Source organism: Bacillus rossius, chromosome 2, assembly GCF_032445375.1.
Source record: "Bacillus rossius redtenbacheri isolate Brsri chromosome 2, Brsri_v3, whole genome shotgun sequence".
NCBI lineage: Eukaryota > Metazoa > Arthropoda > Insecta > Phasmatodea > Bacillidae > Bacillus > Bacillus rossius.
In genome coordinates this window covers 93,692,390-93,713,162 of record NC_086331.1, presented here as the reverse complement: position 1 = coordinate 93,713,162, position 20,773 = coordinate 93,692,390, and the positions used below count along the sequence as shown (strand labels likewise).

At 32.9% G+C, this 20,773-nt stretch overlaps 1 protein-coding gene across 1 annotated transcript in view; it reads right to left on the bottom strand.

Moving 5' to 3' along the window:
- Positions 1–20,773, bottom strand: part of LOC134529473 (twitchin) — a 547,023-nt gene that overhangs the window by 266,520 nt on the left and 259,730 nt on the right. Inside the window, exons 37-39 of the mRNA XM_063363606.1 lie at positions 8,105–8,169; positions 7,119–7,290; positions 5,210–5,346 (exon numbers count right to left, since the gene is read on the bottom strand). Of these exons, the coding sequence (XP_063219676.1) occupies positions 5,210–5,346; positions 7,119–7,290; positions 8,105–8,169 (374 nt within the window). The remainder of the gene's footprint in view (positions 1–5,209; positions 5,347–7,118; positions 7,291–8,104; positions 8,170–20,773) is intronic.

The window sequence follows — 20,773 nt, the reverse complement described above, 5'->3', positions numbered from 1 at the left end:
ACGGTGGGGATCTTAAAGTTTTTTAAAAAAGGCCTATAATTCAAAAACTAAGACACTTTTATTTTATTCAGAACCATCATTAAGTGGCCTATCAAATGTTCTCAGCTTGGTGTTGAGTTCTGGGACAGACTGTAGGAATGTGCCAAGTGTATATTTTACATATTTTTGTCACCGATGTATGCTTAAATCATTTAGATAATTTCTCACATTTTGGCCTATGTGTACCATTAAAAATAAACAGTTTTAAGTTTTGTGAAATTCAAAGGTTTGCAGCATTGATGAGTCAGTCATAGTTGAGTCATGTGAGCGGGATAGTATGTTTATGTAGAGTGAGATGATAAAGTGAGAAAATAACGATTCGACAACATCATTAGATTTCATATAACTTCACATGCAAAGTTTACTGCTGGAGTCTTTCAACTCAAGAGTATAATATCTTCTTAAGACTTTTATTCTTCATTGTGTTAGTTATATACTTATAACATATACACCTATCCCTCACTTAGCACGACTAATTTGTTCCTAAAAATGCTTGTGTTATTCCAAATTGCATATTCTGACTCATTAGTTTCCATAAATAGCAAAGCTAATTTATTTAATGTGTTCCAAATTGTGTAGGAAAATATACTTTACCTAATATAAATGCGTTGAATAACACTCAACTATAAATATGTAACACCATTTATCTTTATATACCTCCCATCGCACTTTGTATGACAAATACGACACAGCGTAACGGGAGATACGTGCTTATGTACTTTATCGTCAGTCGGCTGGCTGACTTGCCCGTCTGGGTGTGACCTTCAACTTACATTGTGTACCTTTCCAAACCATCCTTTACTGACAGTGAAACCGACATTATTGTCTGGATATTAACATTTTAATTTTTCAAAAATTAAAGTGCTTATTCGCATATCACCACCTGGTTCACACCAATCCTGTCAGGCCAATGATTATTTTTTTCATTGCAACATTCATTTAACAACCTTTTCCATGTGAATCATCTGTTCATCTCTGTTCCGGTATCTAATGTCAAATATATTCCCGCTAGTACAATCAAAAGCATCAGACATATAAACTTTTGGTAAGAGTCCATTTCGTACAATTGTGTGCACAGTTGACTTGCTTAAAACTTAAGTGCGACCAACATAAGCGTGGCCTTCATGACAATCTGCGCGCCGTAATACTTCTAGTTTTGTCTCAAATACTTGAACACGATGCATTATGAGTGATCAAGCACGTACAGTTACCGGCAGCTGAATGGGCAGACTTTGCTTTTGTTTGAATTAATTCTCTGCCACTGGCTAGACTGAGTTCACGGCCCGGTTTGTGGCCAGGCGACAACGATACGACACGGCGGCATACGCGCGGACGTAAAAACATTTGATCCTTTACACTCCATAGCCGCAATTTAACTTTCCATAGTTGATGTTTGTACAACAGCTGATAGCGTAGTCAGACCTGCGCGCGCAAATCTTCCCCCCTTGTTTGGCTAACTGTATCCCACGGTACATCTGTTGTTTACAGAAGTTGAAACAGACTTTGTGGCATCGTGCCCGACTTTTTTTTTTGCCTGTGGAGATTTCGTGCTAACTGAAATTTACAGACGTGCTATTCAAGACTGGGGAAGTAAAATTCACTTCGCGCTAAATGAATCCGAGCTATCTGAAGACGCGCTAAGTGAGGGATAGGTGTACACACACAGATCGAGAGAAAGAAAGAGAAGATAACACAAACATAAAAGTTTTTTAGACAAAATAATTATTAAATTATTCATAAATTATTAAATGAGAACATCACAGATAAAACTAGAATAAAAAATTTAAAAATTAATCAAAATGAAGATTTTTAAATGCTGAAATTAATGGAAAATAGACTAAAAATATAAAAAGTGCAAAAAATGTTCAGAGAAATGGAATAATTAAGTATCCGTGCATTTGTTTCAGACCTCTATCTTCTTGTTGGCTATTGTATGGAGAGTAGGCCAGTCTGGAATAAGCTCAGCAAGTGAAAATCTTCGGGTGCGACGAGGCATTAAATTAAAACTCTCCACACTTTCCTGAGTAGTGTAACAACAACATTATTGTTTGGGTTGTTTAAAAATACTTTTATTTTCAAACAAGATTGTATAAATTATTTGTTCCGTTGGATATAAATCAATAATCAAATTTAAATTTTAGTTGTTAACTTAGACAAGTCATTAGTTAAATTAGGCTTTCTAATGTAAGAACAGATAGTTAAGGTATATTAAGCAAATTTGGTGAAACAATATACAGTTGCAAAATTAGGTTTTTAAAGTAGGGCAAATAATCTTAAAATATAATTTATGTTTTCATAAAATTAAATCTCAATTCACAGAGAAAAATGGAAATCTCTGAGTTATCCATTCAATGTAACCCAAATTATTACAAAAAAATTTATAATAAACATAACGAAAATCACAAATTAACCATCTATCCTTAAATATTATACAATTTGTTTTTTGTAAATGTTATGAAACCAAAGGAAAAAATTTAGACCATTTTTATTTACTTATTATAATACATTAATATGATATTTATGAAATTTTCATGCAATATTTTGGCTGTAAATGTTTTTAATTTTTGTAGGTATTTTTTCCCCACTATATTTTCAAAGTATTTAATTTTTTAGGATGAATAAAACTCTTCTCCCAATAGCTTACTTCATTGCCGGACATATTTTAAATTAATAGACAAAATAATCTGCAAAACACTTGATTGCATTAGTTTCATACAAATTGTCACAGGATAATTTCTCAAAATTAATAACATATTTTGTTTCTGTTGCAGGCAATTTTCAAGACTGAATGATGAAGAGTGGTATCAGGAAGCATTTCCAAAGAATCAACAATACTGGACCTACTGATAAAGCTACCTGTCGGATGCACAATAATTTTAACACAGAACAACCAATTATTGATGCGAAGATAAGGAGACCTACACTTTCACAGGCACATAAATTTTGACTTGACACACACACACTGTTTAAAGAAGGCATACATCTTTTATTCATAGTTTCTAAGAAATTACAGATTTCAAGAGCAATCATCCTCAAGTACTTGATGATAAAATTAGAGAAAAAACTGTATCACATTGAAACCTTCGTGTTTTTTTTGGGACAATTATACCTAACGCGAGCTGCTATAATTTCAAAATTAGTTGAACAGATCAAAAAGGAAATTTGGTTGGAGCACGTACTCTTTAGTGACAGGGCTACCTTCAACACTTGTAGATTTGTCTGTGGACATAATAGTCACATAGAGACCACTGTTTAACCTGAAAAAATGTTTTGTGGAAAGTAACATAACTGTGTAGCTTGGAAAAACAAAGTTCCAGATGTGCTGCCTTCCTTATTTATGTCACTAACAATAACAAAATAGGCTTATCTTAATATGATAAGATCATTTCTAGATCCACAACTAGTTAACTATTCTACTAGTCATGATGGATTATGTGTTTCATCACGATAGAGCACAGTGCCACTATAAAGTCACTGTCCAGGAAGAACCTCGCACTGTTAGATTAGGCTCCAAGATCTGTCCAGTTTTAACTCTGGTAGCGTTCTTGTTTGGGGATTTGAAATGTATTATTTGTTCAAGTTTTTATGGAAAATACCATGTACTGATAATATGAAGTGAGTTCCATTCTTTCATCTCATCAGTCATGCAAGTCCTAACATTGGTGTGTTATAAAATTTTAAATTGTTTATTTGAATACTTTGGTTTACGACATTAAGGTTGTATTGCTGTCGGAAGATTTTCGGCCTTTGTCTGAATTTCCTTTGCTTGTAAGCTCTAGCCATCTCTATTAAGTACTGTTCCTACAGGTGACTGTTACCATGAAAATCTACAGTGAGAATCAAAATCTTGTGATTTTCCGACTCTGGCTTTACTAAAACCCATACAGTAAGCAGATTAATTTTCTATACAGAATATATCAAAAATACATGTCAAAACGTTTTGTTTATATGCATGACATGCAGAGACAAAAATTTCAATGAATACATGTTCAGAAATGCCTACTTTTATCCTAGAGCCATTACCGTATGCAATGAGAAACACTTAATCTCTGTGATGTTGAATGTCGTAGCAGCGATCATGTGCACTGTACACAACATACCATATGTACCTAGTGGGAGTGCATGTGAGTGTTATGTGCAGCGAAAAAATCCAGACATTTCCTGTGTTTGTTGATTTCCCACTGTTTACATGTAAAGCAAACCAGTACGGTTAGTTGTGTACCTTGCAGATATGGCATTCTGCATAACAGGGAGTCAGTTATCTCATTGTAAATATTAATTACTTCAATAATAAACAATATAATCCGGACCGATGTTGAGGTTTCTACCTCTTCCACATGTCCTGCATATGTACCCAAAGTTTTAACATGTATCCTAGTTACATCATGAATAATTGAATTTTAAATGCTTTTTATAGGAGCATAAGTCTGAAATTTTGTAATAAAGTTTCAATTAACAGTTATGTAAAAAAAGTGCATAATTTTTTTCAGAAACAGATTGTTTTTTATCTGCCACACAGATAAAAGGTATGGTGTGCAAGATGATTGGACAATCTAGGGAACCAAGAGAAATTATTTTAATATTGGCCAATTAAATTTTTAATTTTGGACCCAAGCCCTTATTTACAATATCAATTATATCTGACTAAAATGTATAGTCAGAACTCGTTGATACAGGATATAATTGTTATTCAAAATAAGGATTTTGAACAAAGATTCAATTTGCCAATATTTAAGAATTTTAATTTGGTTCACTATAGCATAAGACCCTTCAAATGACCTATATTTCAATGTAATGCAAAGTTCAAAAAAAATTTCAATCAATGTCGTTAGTATGTAAGCAGGGAAAAAAGTTTATCATATTTTTTTATTTTATAAATACAAAATTGCTTTTAAAACTTTTTTTTTTAATCATGTAAAATGAAAATGTTTACTCTTAAAACATATCTTAATATACAAAGAAATGAATGCCTTGTCAAAAACATCATTGTTAATTTGTAACTTGGCTTTCAATTTGCATCAGCATTTTTCTATACATGCAGATTCTCATGTCTATTATGCACAAACATTATAAAAGTTGTATCGATGTTTCTGTAACATCATAGAAAGCACACAAAATATGATTCTGAATATCTATGCATATGCTATCAATTCTAGTCAAATAACCATACCTTTTCCACTTTCTTCAATGCTGGAACTGGTTTCTCAACTTCTTTCAGATCACCCCAGTTAGGGTCACCTTGCTCTTTGGCCCACTTCTCATACTTGCGTTTCTTAAGCATTGCTCGGAAATCCATTCCACTAGCATCTAAAAACATAGGTTACATGGTATAGTTTCAGGCAAACCTTTTTTCACTTTTAACATCGTCGTCATTTTTAAACCAAACCCTAAACCACAATGAAAAGATAATAATATGTTTTGCATTAAAGTAGCTCATTGCTATCAAAATTGTTGTCTTTACATTACTAATGTTGATGAAATTTTTATCCTTAATTATAATGCAGTGTGTGTGTGTTTATATATATAACTTTCTAATTATATTTTTTAAGTTATATTTAAAAAGTGTAACCAATTATGTAATTCTTAAACGTGATTTATACATAATTAAAATTTGATCTACCCTGATGTGATGTGACATTTCTCTAAATCTGTGAAATTTTTTTTATATATATATTACTTTTTTTTAATAGCTCCAGTTACAGAGCAAAAAATAAATTCTAAAATATTTACTGTGTCACTTTACTAATTTAATATACTATCCATTTTTCAGTATATGTATTCAAAAAGTTTTGAAATACAATATCTTAAGAAAGAACTATTTAACTGAAATTTGAATGTTTTTATGATTTAATATTTTTTTTTTAGTTTAAGTTTTTCCCAGCTGTGATAATATGGTTAAGCCCAAATGCCTAAGCCATGATTCATTGTTTCTCATAGTAATTTTTGGAGACAGAGAGACTAAAATTTGAGCCAAATGACATGGAATATAAACAAAGTAAAGATAGCCACTGTATCTATTGTCAAAGTACTGTGAACACACTAAGGTTACTGAGTGTGTGGATACTAATCCAGCATACTATTTCGCTCCTTCACTGTGCCATGACTTGCAAGTCATGACGAATCAGAAAGCACACAGTGAAGAGTGACCTTGGTGCCAGGCAAGTGTCTTGACTCGCGTACTCTTTCATGTATCAACATAGACCACGTGGCGTGCAATGTATTATGTCTTGATGTGCAAATCATATTGGATAAGCCTGCTAGCTGCTGCAAACGTCAGTGCTTCTTGCAACTGACTTAATATGTGCAAATTTTGTTTTGTTCCTTCATCATAATGGATTCTTTTTATTTTTTTTAGGTTTCCTTTATGGTTTTATAATGATACACAACTGATGTTTTTGTTGTTTCTAAGCTACGTTTTATTTATTTATATTTTCTTTAATTTTTTTTTGTTCAGCTATAAGAGTTGTTTACAAAACAAATGAAAAGTATGATGGACAAACACCCTGTTTGGGCAGCTCTTCAATTGATGGTCAGTTAAGTAATAACTCACCAGTATGTTGTGTGTCGACACACTGATTTAAAACAGTGAGCTATGTTGTTTTGAATGCATCAAGACACTTCATTGCGTCAAACTGCTTATCTCTAGAGCACAACCAATACTTATTGTATATTCAGCCAATGACAATATGTAGTTTGATAACATTGTAGAAATATTACAAGCTGTTTTTTTGTACATGAACTAAAGTAGGAAATAATGTTTCAAATTGTTAAAGAAATGCTGTACATCTTTTTTGTAACATGCAGTATTTCATAAAACTTTAATTGGAAATATATGTATGAGTGTCTGTATAATATTAATTGAACTTTTCTGGATTGAGATGGTTTCTTTAAAGTTACTGAAACATATTCTCTCAAAAGTCTCAAGACGTCCAGTGGCACAACCCATAAAACAAAACATAATGGAATGAAAAGATTAATGTATCAAATGGCACTACAATTTATAATTTAATTTAAAAATTCTTTACTACTTACCATTAATTCAAAGTATTTTTTCTACTCTCATAAACATATTTACTTACCAGAGACATATAGCTGTGTTTCGGCAGAATCTTCTCCATGCTCATTGCTTATCACAATTTTATATTTTCCTTCATCATTAGGTTTTACTTTTCTCATGCAGAGTGTAATGGTATTGGTTTCACCATCTGTCAGAAACTTGAAACGTCCACCTTCAATGATTTCAGTCATTCCCTTAAAGAAAAGAAATAAATTTATTATATTAAAACGAAACTGTGATGTAGCCAATTTTTTTTTAAAATTCTGCATAAACACTAATATTTACTTGTTGAAAATTTATTTTTTTTACAGCCTTTGAAATTATATTCAAAGTGAATATTTTTGACATACAAACAACAATACTAAAAGTGTAAGAAATTACTTATTTACTGAAAATTTTTAAATTTTCTACATTTTATTCTTGCTAGGGTATTGTTTTTTTGTCAAAAACATCAAATACAAGCAAAAAATTGTATGTGAATCCAAAAAAAAAACTTTTAAATAATTTTTACTGTTTGTCAGTGGTCATCTCAAGAGGACTTTCTTTACATGGGTATCATGACCACTCGATAATGCAAAATTACACCTAAGGTTAAAAACATGAAACAAGTCTAAATATCAAACAATATTTTTCAAACAGATGTCTCATAGCTATACAAAAACATAATATTAAAATCAATAGATTTAAAAATTTTATAAGTAGGCTGAATATTAAGCATAGTGGTCAGAAGAAATTTCTTGTGCATGCATGTATTACATATCACCATATCCCACGTAGTTGACAAAAAAGCAGACAACACTAGCCTCGAATTAATTTTGAACCAAAAATTTATTTTTCAAAATATATTTTGGTCTATAATTATTTATAACATTAACCGACAACTTGGTTACAAAATATGCACGGAAAATAAGATATAAAAATGTTTATATTAACTAGTTCTAACGTTAACATTAACTTCATGTTTCAGTTGATGATGTATAAAATTATTTATTAAACCTATCAGCTGACCTTGTAGAACTTGAATGTGGGAGCAGGGTTACCCTCCACTTGCACCACAATATAGCCGACTGAATCTGCAACACAAGGTTATAAATGCTTTATTAAATAAAGCTTAATCTCACTACTGATGGTTAAAAGAAAAGGAACAGTAAGAAATAGGTTGGGAAGCAACATATCTTTTTTCAAATCCAGTTCCTTACAAATATGAGTTCAATGTTTTACAGTTTTAATAGTTTGCCGGCTTTTACAATTCGTGGACTTTAGCAATGTCAAGCTGGAAGAAATTGTTTCTGATGTTTCCTTGGACATTGCAGTTACCAACTTCACCTGCCACCCAGAAAATGGTGACTCAAATTTCAACCAAAACATCAGATAATATTTCTTCTAACTTTTACAACATTGTGACCTCGCTTGGTCCCTTGCTTAGTAATAACTTGCTAAATGAGGAAGGAGAGGTAAGATACATAAAATATTCAAAACAGCTCTAAAAGTAACAGCATCTTGTACAACCATGCTTTATACATCATTCTAACTGAACACATAGCAGAAATATTTGGCTGAAGTTAGCTTAGTTTCAACATTTTTTTACAGAGCGAGGTGATGCTAGTACAAAACATTGGACTTAAAAAGACCCCAGTTCGAATTGCTGTCATTCTATCCTGATTTCAGTTTTTCATGGTCTCCTGAAATCACGCCATGTAAATGCTGGAATGGATCGTTACTAAAGAGATTTATCTCTAAATTAACATGAATTGTGTCCATCTGTAATCACATTATTGATGAAATGTTAAACCAAATGACCAACTTTTAAGACTCATTCATAAGCAACATTTGAGAATTACATGCTAACACCTTCCATTTTATTTCAGTTGGTTACTTGAAGGAATTATGATGTGAGAAAGTGAAAAATAGTACTAAAAGGGAACGCTTACTTTACAGCTGAAAACTACTCAAACTAATTAGCTTTTAAACTAACTTATAATGTTTTCCCTTTTTTAGCCTTCCATTCTTAGTAAGACGTAAGGATCATGTTTTTAACTATATAATTATATTTTTAGATGGTAATTTGATTGTTCTTAAATGTTATTAATTAAAGGTTACTAAAAATACCAGATTTTAAATACAGTTCATTACTCAAAAAGTTCTTAATAAGGCACTTAACTTCAATAAGCAACTCTGAAGCATATGTAATGCACAATGTTTCAAAACTGAATTCTTCCAAAATCCTAATATTTCTGTTCATAAAAAACCTCCATTAATAACCAACTAAAAAATATGCATAATAATTAGCTAATTACAATAATCGCTTGATTAACGGACACTTGTTTAACAGACATTTGCTATAACAAACACTACATTTTGTAAACTATAATTTGGTTAACGGACGACAAACTTGTTACTATGGATAATTCCGTGTCGCAACTTACGAATGGGCAGGGTTGGTACTTCTTGAATAGCTTGTATATAAACTCCTATCTAAGTGATTAACTGCTCAAACATTAAATAATTCTTGCATGTATGCATAATGGTTATCAAAGGATGACAGAACTGCTTTAAAAGAGTGTCTGCATGATCTTTTTCCCAAAACTGCAAAAAAAAAAGAAGGGTAAAATGCGGTTCTAATATTTACAATACGCGTGGCAAAGAACACAACACCCAAATAACCCCTTCCACAGGCCCATTCGTCCCGTTAGAACTAGGGAATCTATGAAGGTCATTCGCTGTCTTGCTGTCTTGCTGGACAGTAACATACACAAGCCATTCTATTCCAGACAGTTTTGTAGCCAGCCACTAGTCCTTTGGTGTACAGGCACTATGCATTCATAGTGTGTTCACCCAAAATATATACAGATTAAGTTCTTACAGCTCTATGCATTCAGTGAAATCTTATTATGTACGTGATTAATTTTAAGTAGTCATATGGAAGAACAAATAATATAATAAACCAGCCTCTGATACAAGAAGAAGAAAGGTTTGTTGTGAGTTTTTCCCCATCCATTGTCTAACCACCCCACCATCAATGACATGAGAGGGGAAACACCACTTGTCACACGCACTCTCTCACTTCAGGCCAATTTACACACACCAGTGTTGTGTTGTGTTGTGGTAGGATGTATTTACCTTCATACACCACTCTATAACACTTGTTCAATCAGCCTTGGCAGTTCCACCCCTGTGAATAACATCCCAGCCACAGATTTGAAATAAGGAATAATGAAATAGCATCATCTGCTGAAGGCTTTCATTTGTAACAAATACCTATTTAATCATTTCTGCATCAACTAAATACATTTTCTGAATGGTTACTAGGTATATAACAATTATAAAGTATATATATAATCCTAGATTTTTCCTGGTTTGTATCATCGAAGTTTCACTAATGTCATTGATTCCCTCTATGTTATTCCATTTAGACTTTAATACTGTATATTTTATGAACCATGCAAGTATTTAACCGTGAAAATTTATTTTTATTATTTATCCTTTTAATAAGATTTTCTGCTTGAGAAACACATTTGGTTTGGTTTTTCCAATATTGTCTTAAGAGGATTTTACTGTATATTCTGGGTACACATATTCTTCTTGAATAGGTTAAAAGTTTTACGGGCCGCGTTCTAGTTTTTATATAATTTTAATTTTTACTGTATTTTTTAGCATAAATTATTTTGGATTTTTCATTCAATATTTTTGCGACTGTTTATATAATAATTGGGGTAACACCATTATTTTCCATATTTTTGGGGTATGTCACTGCCCTCAATTATTTTAATGAAATAATTTTGCTACAGTGACAAAATTGGCAGTAGTTGCAGAACATTTTTCAATTAAACATAATCCAGACGCTCACTGTTTTATCTTAAATATTTTCTCTATTATTTACAATAGAAATATTGTTCACCTCCAACTTCAAAGACCTATACCAGCCTTGGGAAGCACTTAAACCATACAACATACATATTTGCAACTTATTTTGTTGAGATAAACTAGCAGCCAAAGTTTGTTGGTCAAATTCAGATTCATTCTGTATAGATATCTTACATCCTTCTGTACAGTGATAAAATAATGTGTAAGAATACTCATACAAACATTTGTACAAACCATTTTTACATATGTAAGTATATGTATATATACACTGTCAGAAATATTCACATATACACAAAGTTAATACAAACACACACATAAAATACCTTCATAAACACTAACATTATTCCTTAGGAATGTTTCAAGAAAGACAGGTGTAGAATTGGTGTTATGTAGTGGGATTGCCTATTCAAATTGCATTCTGAGTTATTGTGTCCCGAAAAAAGCAAAGTATTCCCGGTTCCAGACTGCTAAAGTAACTAGTTAAAGATGCACAATTCTACAGAAATTTAAATTAATGATCACAAACTTTACTAATTCATTATGGTTGGTGAGAATATATATTTTTCCAGTGAATTTATCTTTCAGCCAAAATATGTATCATGAGCTATGCTGACTGATGCCCAAGATTAAAAACTTTTAATATTTCCTGATGCACCATATACACTTAGAGCAGTAGAACCATATTTTACATCTTCAGCTTGTCTGGTACAGTATGCCTGCCATAAGAACAAACCTCTAACTTAGTATGCAATTCCTCAGCAGAAAAGCTAAATCCGTTAAATATTTGATAACACATAAACACCGTATTTACCCTAATGGAATGCGACTCTGAATATAATGCGATCCCAAACTTTTTGATAATAAGTTTATGAAAAAGACATTATGGATTAGAAATTGCAATTCAAGTATATAGCAATTGACAATTATCTAAATTATAATATTTATTCAATATTTACTGGAACCTTTCTGGTGTCACTTTCCTCAATAGAGTAATTTACATGGTATCTTTTGAAACACCAAGTCACGATTGGAAAAAAAATTGTGTTATATGACTGTAGTTCAAAAGCAGCTGACATTCAGAAAGCAAAAAAAAATTGTTATATATGGTGGTCTGACCGTCTGGAAGGGTAAGGGGTGCTTTTCCCAGCAGTCACAGAGAAGAGAGGCAAAAACAACCCACTGACAAATCCCATTTGCACCCTCTACTTCATCCTGCATCTCTCATCTGTCACACCTGTGCAGATTTTCAGGAAGCTCTGCACTTAGTGGCATAAGTGATGCAGTTTACAGGCAGAGCATGTAGTTATTCAACTAAGTGGAGGTTCACGAGGTTGTAATTAACAGTGGTCTAAAGTGACATTGGTGAAATATTTAAGAGGCAGAGCCTGTAGTTCTTCAACTAAGCTGTTCCCAATAGCAAGATACAAGTTTGCGATTATAATGCAACCCCCTCCTTTAGTTTCCACAGTTTTGGTAAAAATCATAGTGTTATATTCAAGTAAATATGGTGCATGAACACACCCATAAGAAAATACGTACACATGGGCATATTTCCAACATACATGTGTACAAATACATACACACAAACTGTGCACATAATAAAAAATCTTGTCAGCAGTTGGACCTGTCTCTGTACAAGGGCAGTGATACCAAAATTGGTATTTTATTTTTAAAAATAAAAAAGGACACTACAAGCATTAAAAACAGTTGTAGTAGCATAAAAGGTATTTGATTACCTTGGTTCAAAAGCAATTTCAACAGTTGCCATGCTTTCGTATTTCCTGAACACAATGTAGAGTATCGCATTAATTAATACTTATACAATATGTCCCACAGCTCAACAATGTCAAGCGGAGAACAGGTGCTAGGCCAACTAATGGTGGTTCTGAATGAAAAAAAGTGTAAAATAACATTTTTAAATGGTTCAAAACTGGAAACTTCTTTTTAAGTTATTAATATTTGTATTTTGCTAAATTACCTTAATTCAAATTAATTTCTGCACTGTGATAATATTTACCTAATATTTAAAAGCTCAAAGATAAAATTCAGTTAGTCTGTGTGAGACAGACAGGATATTTGACCTGAGTAAGAGTGAGATGGATAGTGAAATTCAAAATGAAACAATGCATCTATTAAAGGTATTTTATTAAATTAAAGAGAATGTCCAATCTGTTTTCCATTGGCCTCAATGCAAGTAGAGAATTCGTAGTCACAGTATCTAAAACTTTTGAAAAATGCCTGTAACTCAAATACTATAACAGTATTTTTTTTTTAATTCAGAACCATCATTAACTGACCTATCAGCTGCTCTCAGCTTGGTGTTGAGTTCTGGGACATTATGTATATGTTGATAAAAAAAAGTTTTATTATATACATATAAAATTTGTGAGTTAACATAAAAATTTCATGCTTATAGTTTAACATTATTATATATACTTATAGGTACATACATATTAAAATTTAATTTTAAATGCCCATATTGATCAAACATACTTTACAACAAGCATAAAAAGATATGCATTCACATACATGTACAGTTATGCAAACCAACAATCCATGAATATGCGCATACAAAAACATGACTGTAGGGCTGACATGTGCAAGTACTGACATACCTAAGAAAGAAAATACATTGATACATACACATTTAATTGACAGCTATATATACATATAATAAAAATTATACATTACCATAATATAGTAAGTCTGAAGAAATCAACATCCTTCAAACACTACCACGTCACCAAAAAAGTGGTGCTGCTAACATTTCTGGGAGTTAGCTCCACTAATATTGGCAGCAACAAAAGGTCCTGCCACCGCTAACAATACAAAGGATTAAATGGCGCCCTTCAGACGCAGCTCTACCTGTGTCACATTTTGATTGTTAGTTGGTGGAGCATCTGTGATACATCTGTGGTGCTGCAGGCAAGCCATTTTCTAGTAGGTACACAGAAGAAAGGTTATGGGTGTTTTTCTGCACGCTAAAATGGCATATTGCTTTTAAATTTTACTGTTACAATTTACCAAATAATGTATGAAACACTCCGCTGGTTAATCTTTTATTCAGGTACAAGCAAAGTCAATTTCATCACATATCTACAATTAAACACAAAAAACATGCAGAAAGTATAAAAAAACAAACTAAAATCCCCATGATAAATAGGAATACAACTATATTTTAAAATTTCCAAAATAAAAAACCATACGTTTTTAAAAGGGTTTAAAATAAATTCTTGCATTTTATTTATCATACACTAAAAATAATTCATATCTTGGAGTAAATAAAAAATTCAATTTTTTTCACAATGTGTCCTGAGCTTGTAAACCAGAAAATATTGTTATGTTACTTTATAAGAAAATATAAACAAATACGGCCTATTTCTTCACATGAACTTATTGATAATCAATTTTAATCCATGATTGTTTATTTTACTTCTTAATTGCTTACTGTCATTAATTACTTTATTTAATCTTATTTATGTTATTTACTCAAACATATTATTTTAGAAGTTATTTACCAAATATGTAGTAAATCATGAAAATATATTTAGTTAAAAATATGTATGAACTCTTCTCTTAAGAAGAATTTTAATAATATTTTGCAACTTTCATGCTATTGCTGTAGTGTCTTTATTAAGTTTTGCATTTTAAGTATCTCTGGATGTAGATGCATGAACAAAATATCTGTTGTAACTGCAACTTAAACAATGGTTGACTCTACAAACATCCTCTTTTTGTTCCCTTGTAAGCAAAAAGATAAAAATTAAATGATTTTATACATCAATTGAACTGTGAACTGTTGTTGCTTTCAAGAAATGTCATAGCAATCTGAGCTGAAAGATTCATGCATTTCAGAAGTGTCCGCAGTGCTGATAGGGCGCCACTGAGTGGGACTGCAAAGTGTGAAGGTGACCATAGCCTTAGTACTGTGGCAACTGGCCGGAATTGTTAAGATGTTTGTATGATTGTTTCACTATGCTTTCCGAAATACAAATGTGAAGAGATAATCTTGAAAATTGTTCAAACATGGAAAATTCCCTAAGTTGTATGGGAGCTAAGCTTAGGAACTATGGCTTAATAGTTTTACTTATTTTATACAAAATAAATTTTTTTAGAAAACCTTATAGGTAAATTTATACAACTTACATATATATAAAATATGAACTAAATGCACACATGCATCAGAATACATATACATATGAACATATGACATACATATGCATACCTCCAAACAAAGACACTTTAAATATAAAAGTGATTTTTGACGAAGTGAAAGATACAAAGAAGCTGATGAGTAATGTTAACTAAAGTGTAAAAATTGTTAAATCAACACAGGGGTAGTTACAATAAATATGGAGTTATGCCAATGCACAAAAATGGATTAGTTTGAAGAATGTATACTAGCAGCATTGACTGGTGTTAGTCATTTTAAGCAAACACGGGTGAGCAACACAATAGTTGGTTGGTGATCTTTGTGGCTTGCCATAATCAAGATGCTATTAATGTTTACAAACTGTGAATATGCAGATATGGTATTTGTGTATGGTGTATGCGATGGAAATGCAGTTGTTGCTTGAGCGGAATACTAGTCACATTTCCCAAATCGCATGTGTCGTAATTGTAACAAGTTTACCTCATATTTAGCACTTTGTGAGAGACCAGATCTCTTCCCAGTGCTTGCATATCTTATAAGCAAGCTGTTAAGCAAGATGCGGTTGAGCCACAGAACTTATTTCCATAAAGTGTGGACAGCATTACACAATGAAGGCATGTATCCATATCATGTGCATCATGTTCAAAATCTTCAAGATGCTTAACTAAGGTTGGAGTTTTGTTACAAGTTGAATAAAAAACAGATCTTAATTCTGTAACTCTTGTTCTGTGACCAAGCGAAATTCACTACAGGTGGCATTAGCAACACATGTAATGCTCATGTTTAGTCACATTACAATCCACTTGTCAGAGTGAAGAGTAATTTTCAACACCGCTTTATTGTAAACTTGTGGTATGGGCTAATTGAGGCAAATGTCTTTCAAGGACATCTTGCAGGTCACATTTATTTGCATTTTTACAGGACAAAGTGTGCATACTTCCATAATCATGGTGCGCCACCTAATTTTACTCATGCACTGCAATCAATAAACATTTTTCAGGTAGATGGATTGGTCATGGTGGTCCGATACCATGGCCAGCAATTGTCATTAGATATTATCCTCTTAGATTTTTGCATTTGGGTGCGGAAGAAATATTTTGTGCACAATGAGAAAGTGTACACAAAAGATGCACTTCTTCTTTGCACTGGTAATGCTGCAACCTAAATAAAGACAACCATGCAAAATATTGACAAAAATGTGAGCAGTTCACATGCATGTGGCAAAATGCATTACCACAGAAGTTCGTGATTTCAAACATCTACTATTAAGGCTGGTAACCATTAAAATAAACTCAGAAATCTGTTAATTCCAATTCTTCAACACTCACCTCATACATGTACAAATTACATTTTGTTTCACAAATATGCATATTAAAAGAAACATACATACCTAACTTAGAAAAAAATTTACAATTTCAATATGTACTCAAAATTACAATAATAATACCAAGTGTTAATAGTGCCTACAAAACCGTTAAATAATTATTTACCTACTCATATGCAAACAATCATATATGCATATATTCATCCATTAACACAGGATGTACACATAAAATATAAGATACATATTTTCACATATCAGAAAATAACATACCCAAGCTTTTACTTAAAAAAATGTTACATTTATACAACTGTATATTCAATTGAACAAATGTAAGAAAATACCTATACTTATCCAAACAAAAAATATGTACACTTAAATTTTAAAAAAATTTTTACCTGGGTGTTTAATTTACAGTGTTTTTATATACAGTTGAACACATAAATGTCTGTGAATGTTTAAAATATATAAAGCCACTAAATACTTCCATGTCTTGAGAATAAAAATAAACAAATCATACACGCACACATACAAACATAAAAAGGCCTATACTATATGCGAATATATATAAATATTTGTTCCTATAAACACCAAAAATATGTATATATAGTATACTTCAGTTTCATGTGATTTATAACTCATTCATCAATTTAGATGTGTTACAGGTCATTAAAGCTGAGCTCAGTTATTTGTATCTGTTATTACATCTTTCTTGACTTTAGAGTTGAACTTTGCCTTTCACTTTGCCTTCACGTCACAAAACTTTACAGTCAGCATTTTCAGGAAAAAAATTTAGCACAGAGAGCTTGAAGCTGAAGGTGGCTCCTGCATAGACAGCTAATAGAGAGTGTTCACAAACACTTGACATTGTTCGGGGCTACGCCCATCTGAGCCCGATATGCCATCACTCCCAATACTTCTCCTTATGGTATTTTGAACACCCTGCCGGTGACATGCATGTGTGCGTCTGTGCAGTCAAGCCAATAACATATAATAACCAATGGTGTAAGTTTGTTCTGTTAAGGTAATTAAGGATTAATAATGCAAACTTTTTTTTTTTAAGTCGAAAGTGCTTTTGTATTTTTTGCTACTATAAACAATCAAACATTTTATTATTTAAATAGCATTCAACTACAATGTACTAGACTGCCGAAGGCCATTCTATATTTTAGTATTTGAATTGTAATTGTTACAGAAACTATAAAAAGGGTTTAATGGTTTGAATAATTGTATTTTAATTTTTAAGCACATATTCTTGTTTAAATTGGCATACATCAGTGGCACGACCCGGGTTCGCATAACGGTACTTGAGAGTTTTGGCATGATAGTACTCACGAACCACCTCGGCAGCCATGTCTCGCCCCAGCTTCGCATTGTCACCCGGGGTAGGATACTTCCAGCACTCCCAAGGACTTCACCAATGGTAATATCTGAACTAAGTAATTCTGTCTGCAGTAATTAATCTCAATCATTTTCATTTATACTCGGAGCCTACTTGGGGGTGCGACTGCATAATTAATTTGTATTTAAATCCACTAGCAGGAATTTGTCATCACAGCGAATATTCTATTCAACCACGAGGTGATTCAAACTTCCATAAACCAATCGTGCCGCAAAGCCTTTAACAGTTTAATTTCATATTGTAAACATTGAACGAGGGATTGAATCTCTACTGGGTCCGTGCCCCTATGCATGGTGGTGCCCATTAATTCTAACATCTACCCGATAACAAAACTCTCGGCCACGTCACACTTAGGACCAATTTCTGGATATTTTCAGGACGTTTTGATAAAAAAAAAATAATTTTGCAGTTTTTTATTAAAAACATATCCATTGGGTGATTTTTTATCGAATAAAAATTTTTAAACTTTCAAACAATTACAGTGTTTCATCTATATATATATAAAAGAGAATGTGTGTATGTATGTTCACCTAAAACTCGAGAAACTTTAGCCCAATTGATACGAAACTTTGCACACATATAAAGGGCGACATGACCACTCCGACAAACATAGTTACGTTAGTGCCGGATAGGTGGCGCTGGTGGCAGTGATTTTTATCTTTTGAACCATAGGTCGAATTGATATTAAATTTTGCATACATGCATGTGGCAGCATTGGAACACCAACTAAAATGGTTACACTGGTAACTGGCAACTGATAGATGGTGTTAGTGCCGTTTAGTTAAATTAATTAAATTTTGAATCATAGATCCAATTTATTTGAATCTCACTATTTATAACAAAATAAACAATTGGTAACCAAAACAATTGGTTTTCTGATTTTGGATATTAATTGGGTAGCGAAGCTTATTTTATTTAACAGCTTATTTAACAGGTTATTTTTGCGATGCCACGCCGAACAGGATCAATTGGCCAAGACAGCCAAGCTGCTAGAAGGATGAGACTGACACAAGGATCAGAAAGTGATTAAGTACAAGCCCTACGAAATTAAAGCACCAGAATGAGAAACAGACAAACAAGGGCATCAGAATCTCAAGATCATCAAAATTGTTTATTTGCAGATCAACAACGTACAAATGAATTACACTGTAGAGAGTCAGACAGAAAGAGAGAATTACATGATGAAAATAATCGTATTGCAGTATCTCAGGCAAGAGCGAACAAAAATATTAATCAACGACAACAAAGAATTGCAAATAATCGTTCAAGAAATTTAATACAACATAACATGCCATTATTTGATTGTCTCGCATTTAATTACAATAACACCATTGACTTCAGTCAACATGATAAATGCATTATTGGTCCAATGAATTAAAATTTGTATATATTGTAATGCGTTGAAATTCAGTGGTGAAGCACCGGAATTGTGTTGTTCTAACGGTAAGATTATGTTGCCAATATTACGCTCACCACCAGAACCATTATTATCAATTAATTGCTTTCTGGTGTATCACAAAATTCAAAGCATTTCTTAACAAACATTCGTAAATACAATTCATGTTTTAAAATGACGTCTTTTGGTGCAAACACTATCATACATGAATATTTCAAGCCAACATTCAAAATTGATAGATTAAGAGAAATATAAATATACATAGAGGATATAGATATATAAAGAGATAAAAAAAATGGTTAGAGATATAGAGAATTATAACACTATATTTATATAGAGTTATATAGATATATGAAGATACATATAGAGATATAGAAATATATATAATGAGATATAGATATATGTAGGTAGAGATAGGGAGATTGAGAGGTATGAAGTGGTATGAAGAGATGAATATAAAGTAGGGATGGGCCGGTCGAAACCTCGAATCCCATCGAATCTCTAGTATTCGAAAGATTCGAAATTCGAGGGAAAAGATTCGGGATTTGAGGAAAAATATTGATGTAAATGTAGTACTTTGAAAACTTAAATGCTTACAATTTACTTGGCCTGTTTACGTTTTCCTTGGAACACATCCTATTGAGGTACAGTAGAACCTCGTTAATACGTGATGGTTGGGACAGAGATAATCACGGACTAGCGATTAAAAGCCCGGAAGGTCTTGTCAAGCTTCTCAGACACCGGCGTGCAGCTGGGTTAAGGCCAAGGTCATGTGACGTTACATCTCCCGAGGCTTACTGCGCCTTAGCAGCAGATGGATAAAAACTAGTAAACTCCCCATTATTTGTGTTAATTGGGACCCGCCGATGCCCGGATAATTTAAATCCTGTAAAAAAAAAATAAACCCGGATAATACGTTCACGGTAAGGGCCGGCTGTCTTCGAACTAGTGTCTCGGCTTAAAAAATACAGCACCGCCTAGCCATTAGTTCACGGTCATTTACAACAGCCGAAGAGAGAAAGATAAGATCGTGCTGACATTGCACACATAAATTTTGGGTAGGACCCCCCCCCCTTCCCCCTCGTAGAGCCGAATGCCAGCCAGACAAGTCACTCGTGCCTGCCGTGCGTTGGTGGGTGGAAACAAACAAAGGGAGACGGGAAGCAGAAGTCAGGACATCCCCTTCAAGTTTAAAGAGTGACAAATGTGACAGCTGAAAGGGGGGCGACACAAAGGGTCGGTACAAACAGCGTTGCAGAGTTTGGCGGCCCACGCGATGGCTTGCAGTGTTTGCCGGCCGCCGGCTTGCAGTGTTTGCCGGCCGCCGGCCCGCGTGACGTTAATTTAAAGCGCTGACAATTTTTACATCTCTTTTTTTTCTTCTCTTTTAAATCGTCCCGGATTATCCGATTCCCGAATTAGCGCATCACAGATTAACGAGGTTCTACTGTATTGTACTTTTAATTCATTATTATATAAAAAAATTATGAAGCATGTACTGATTTGGGAATCTTACTTTATATTCATGAACATGGATGCAT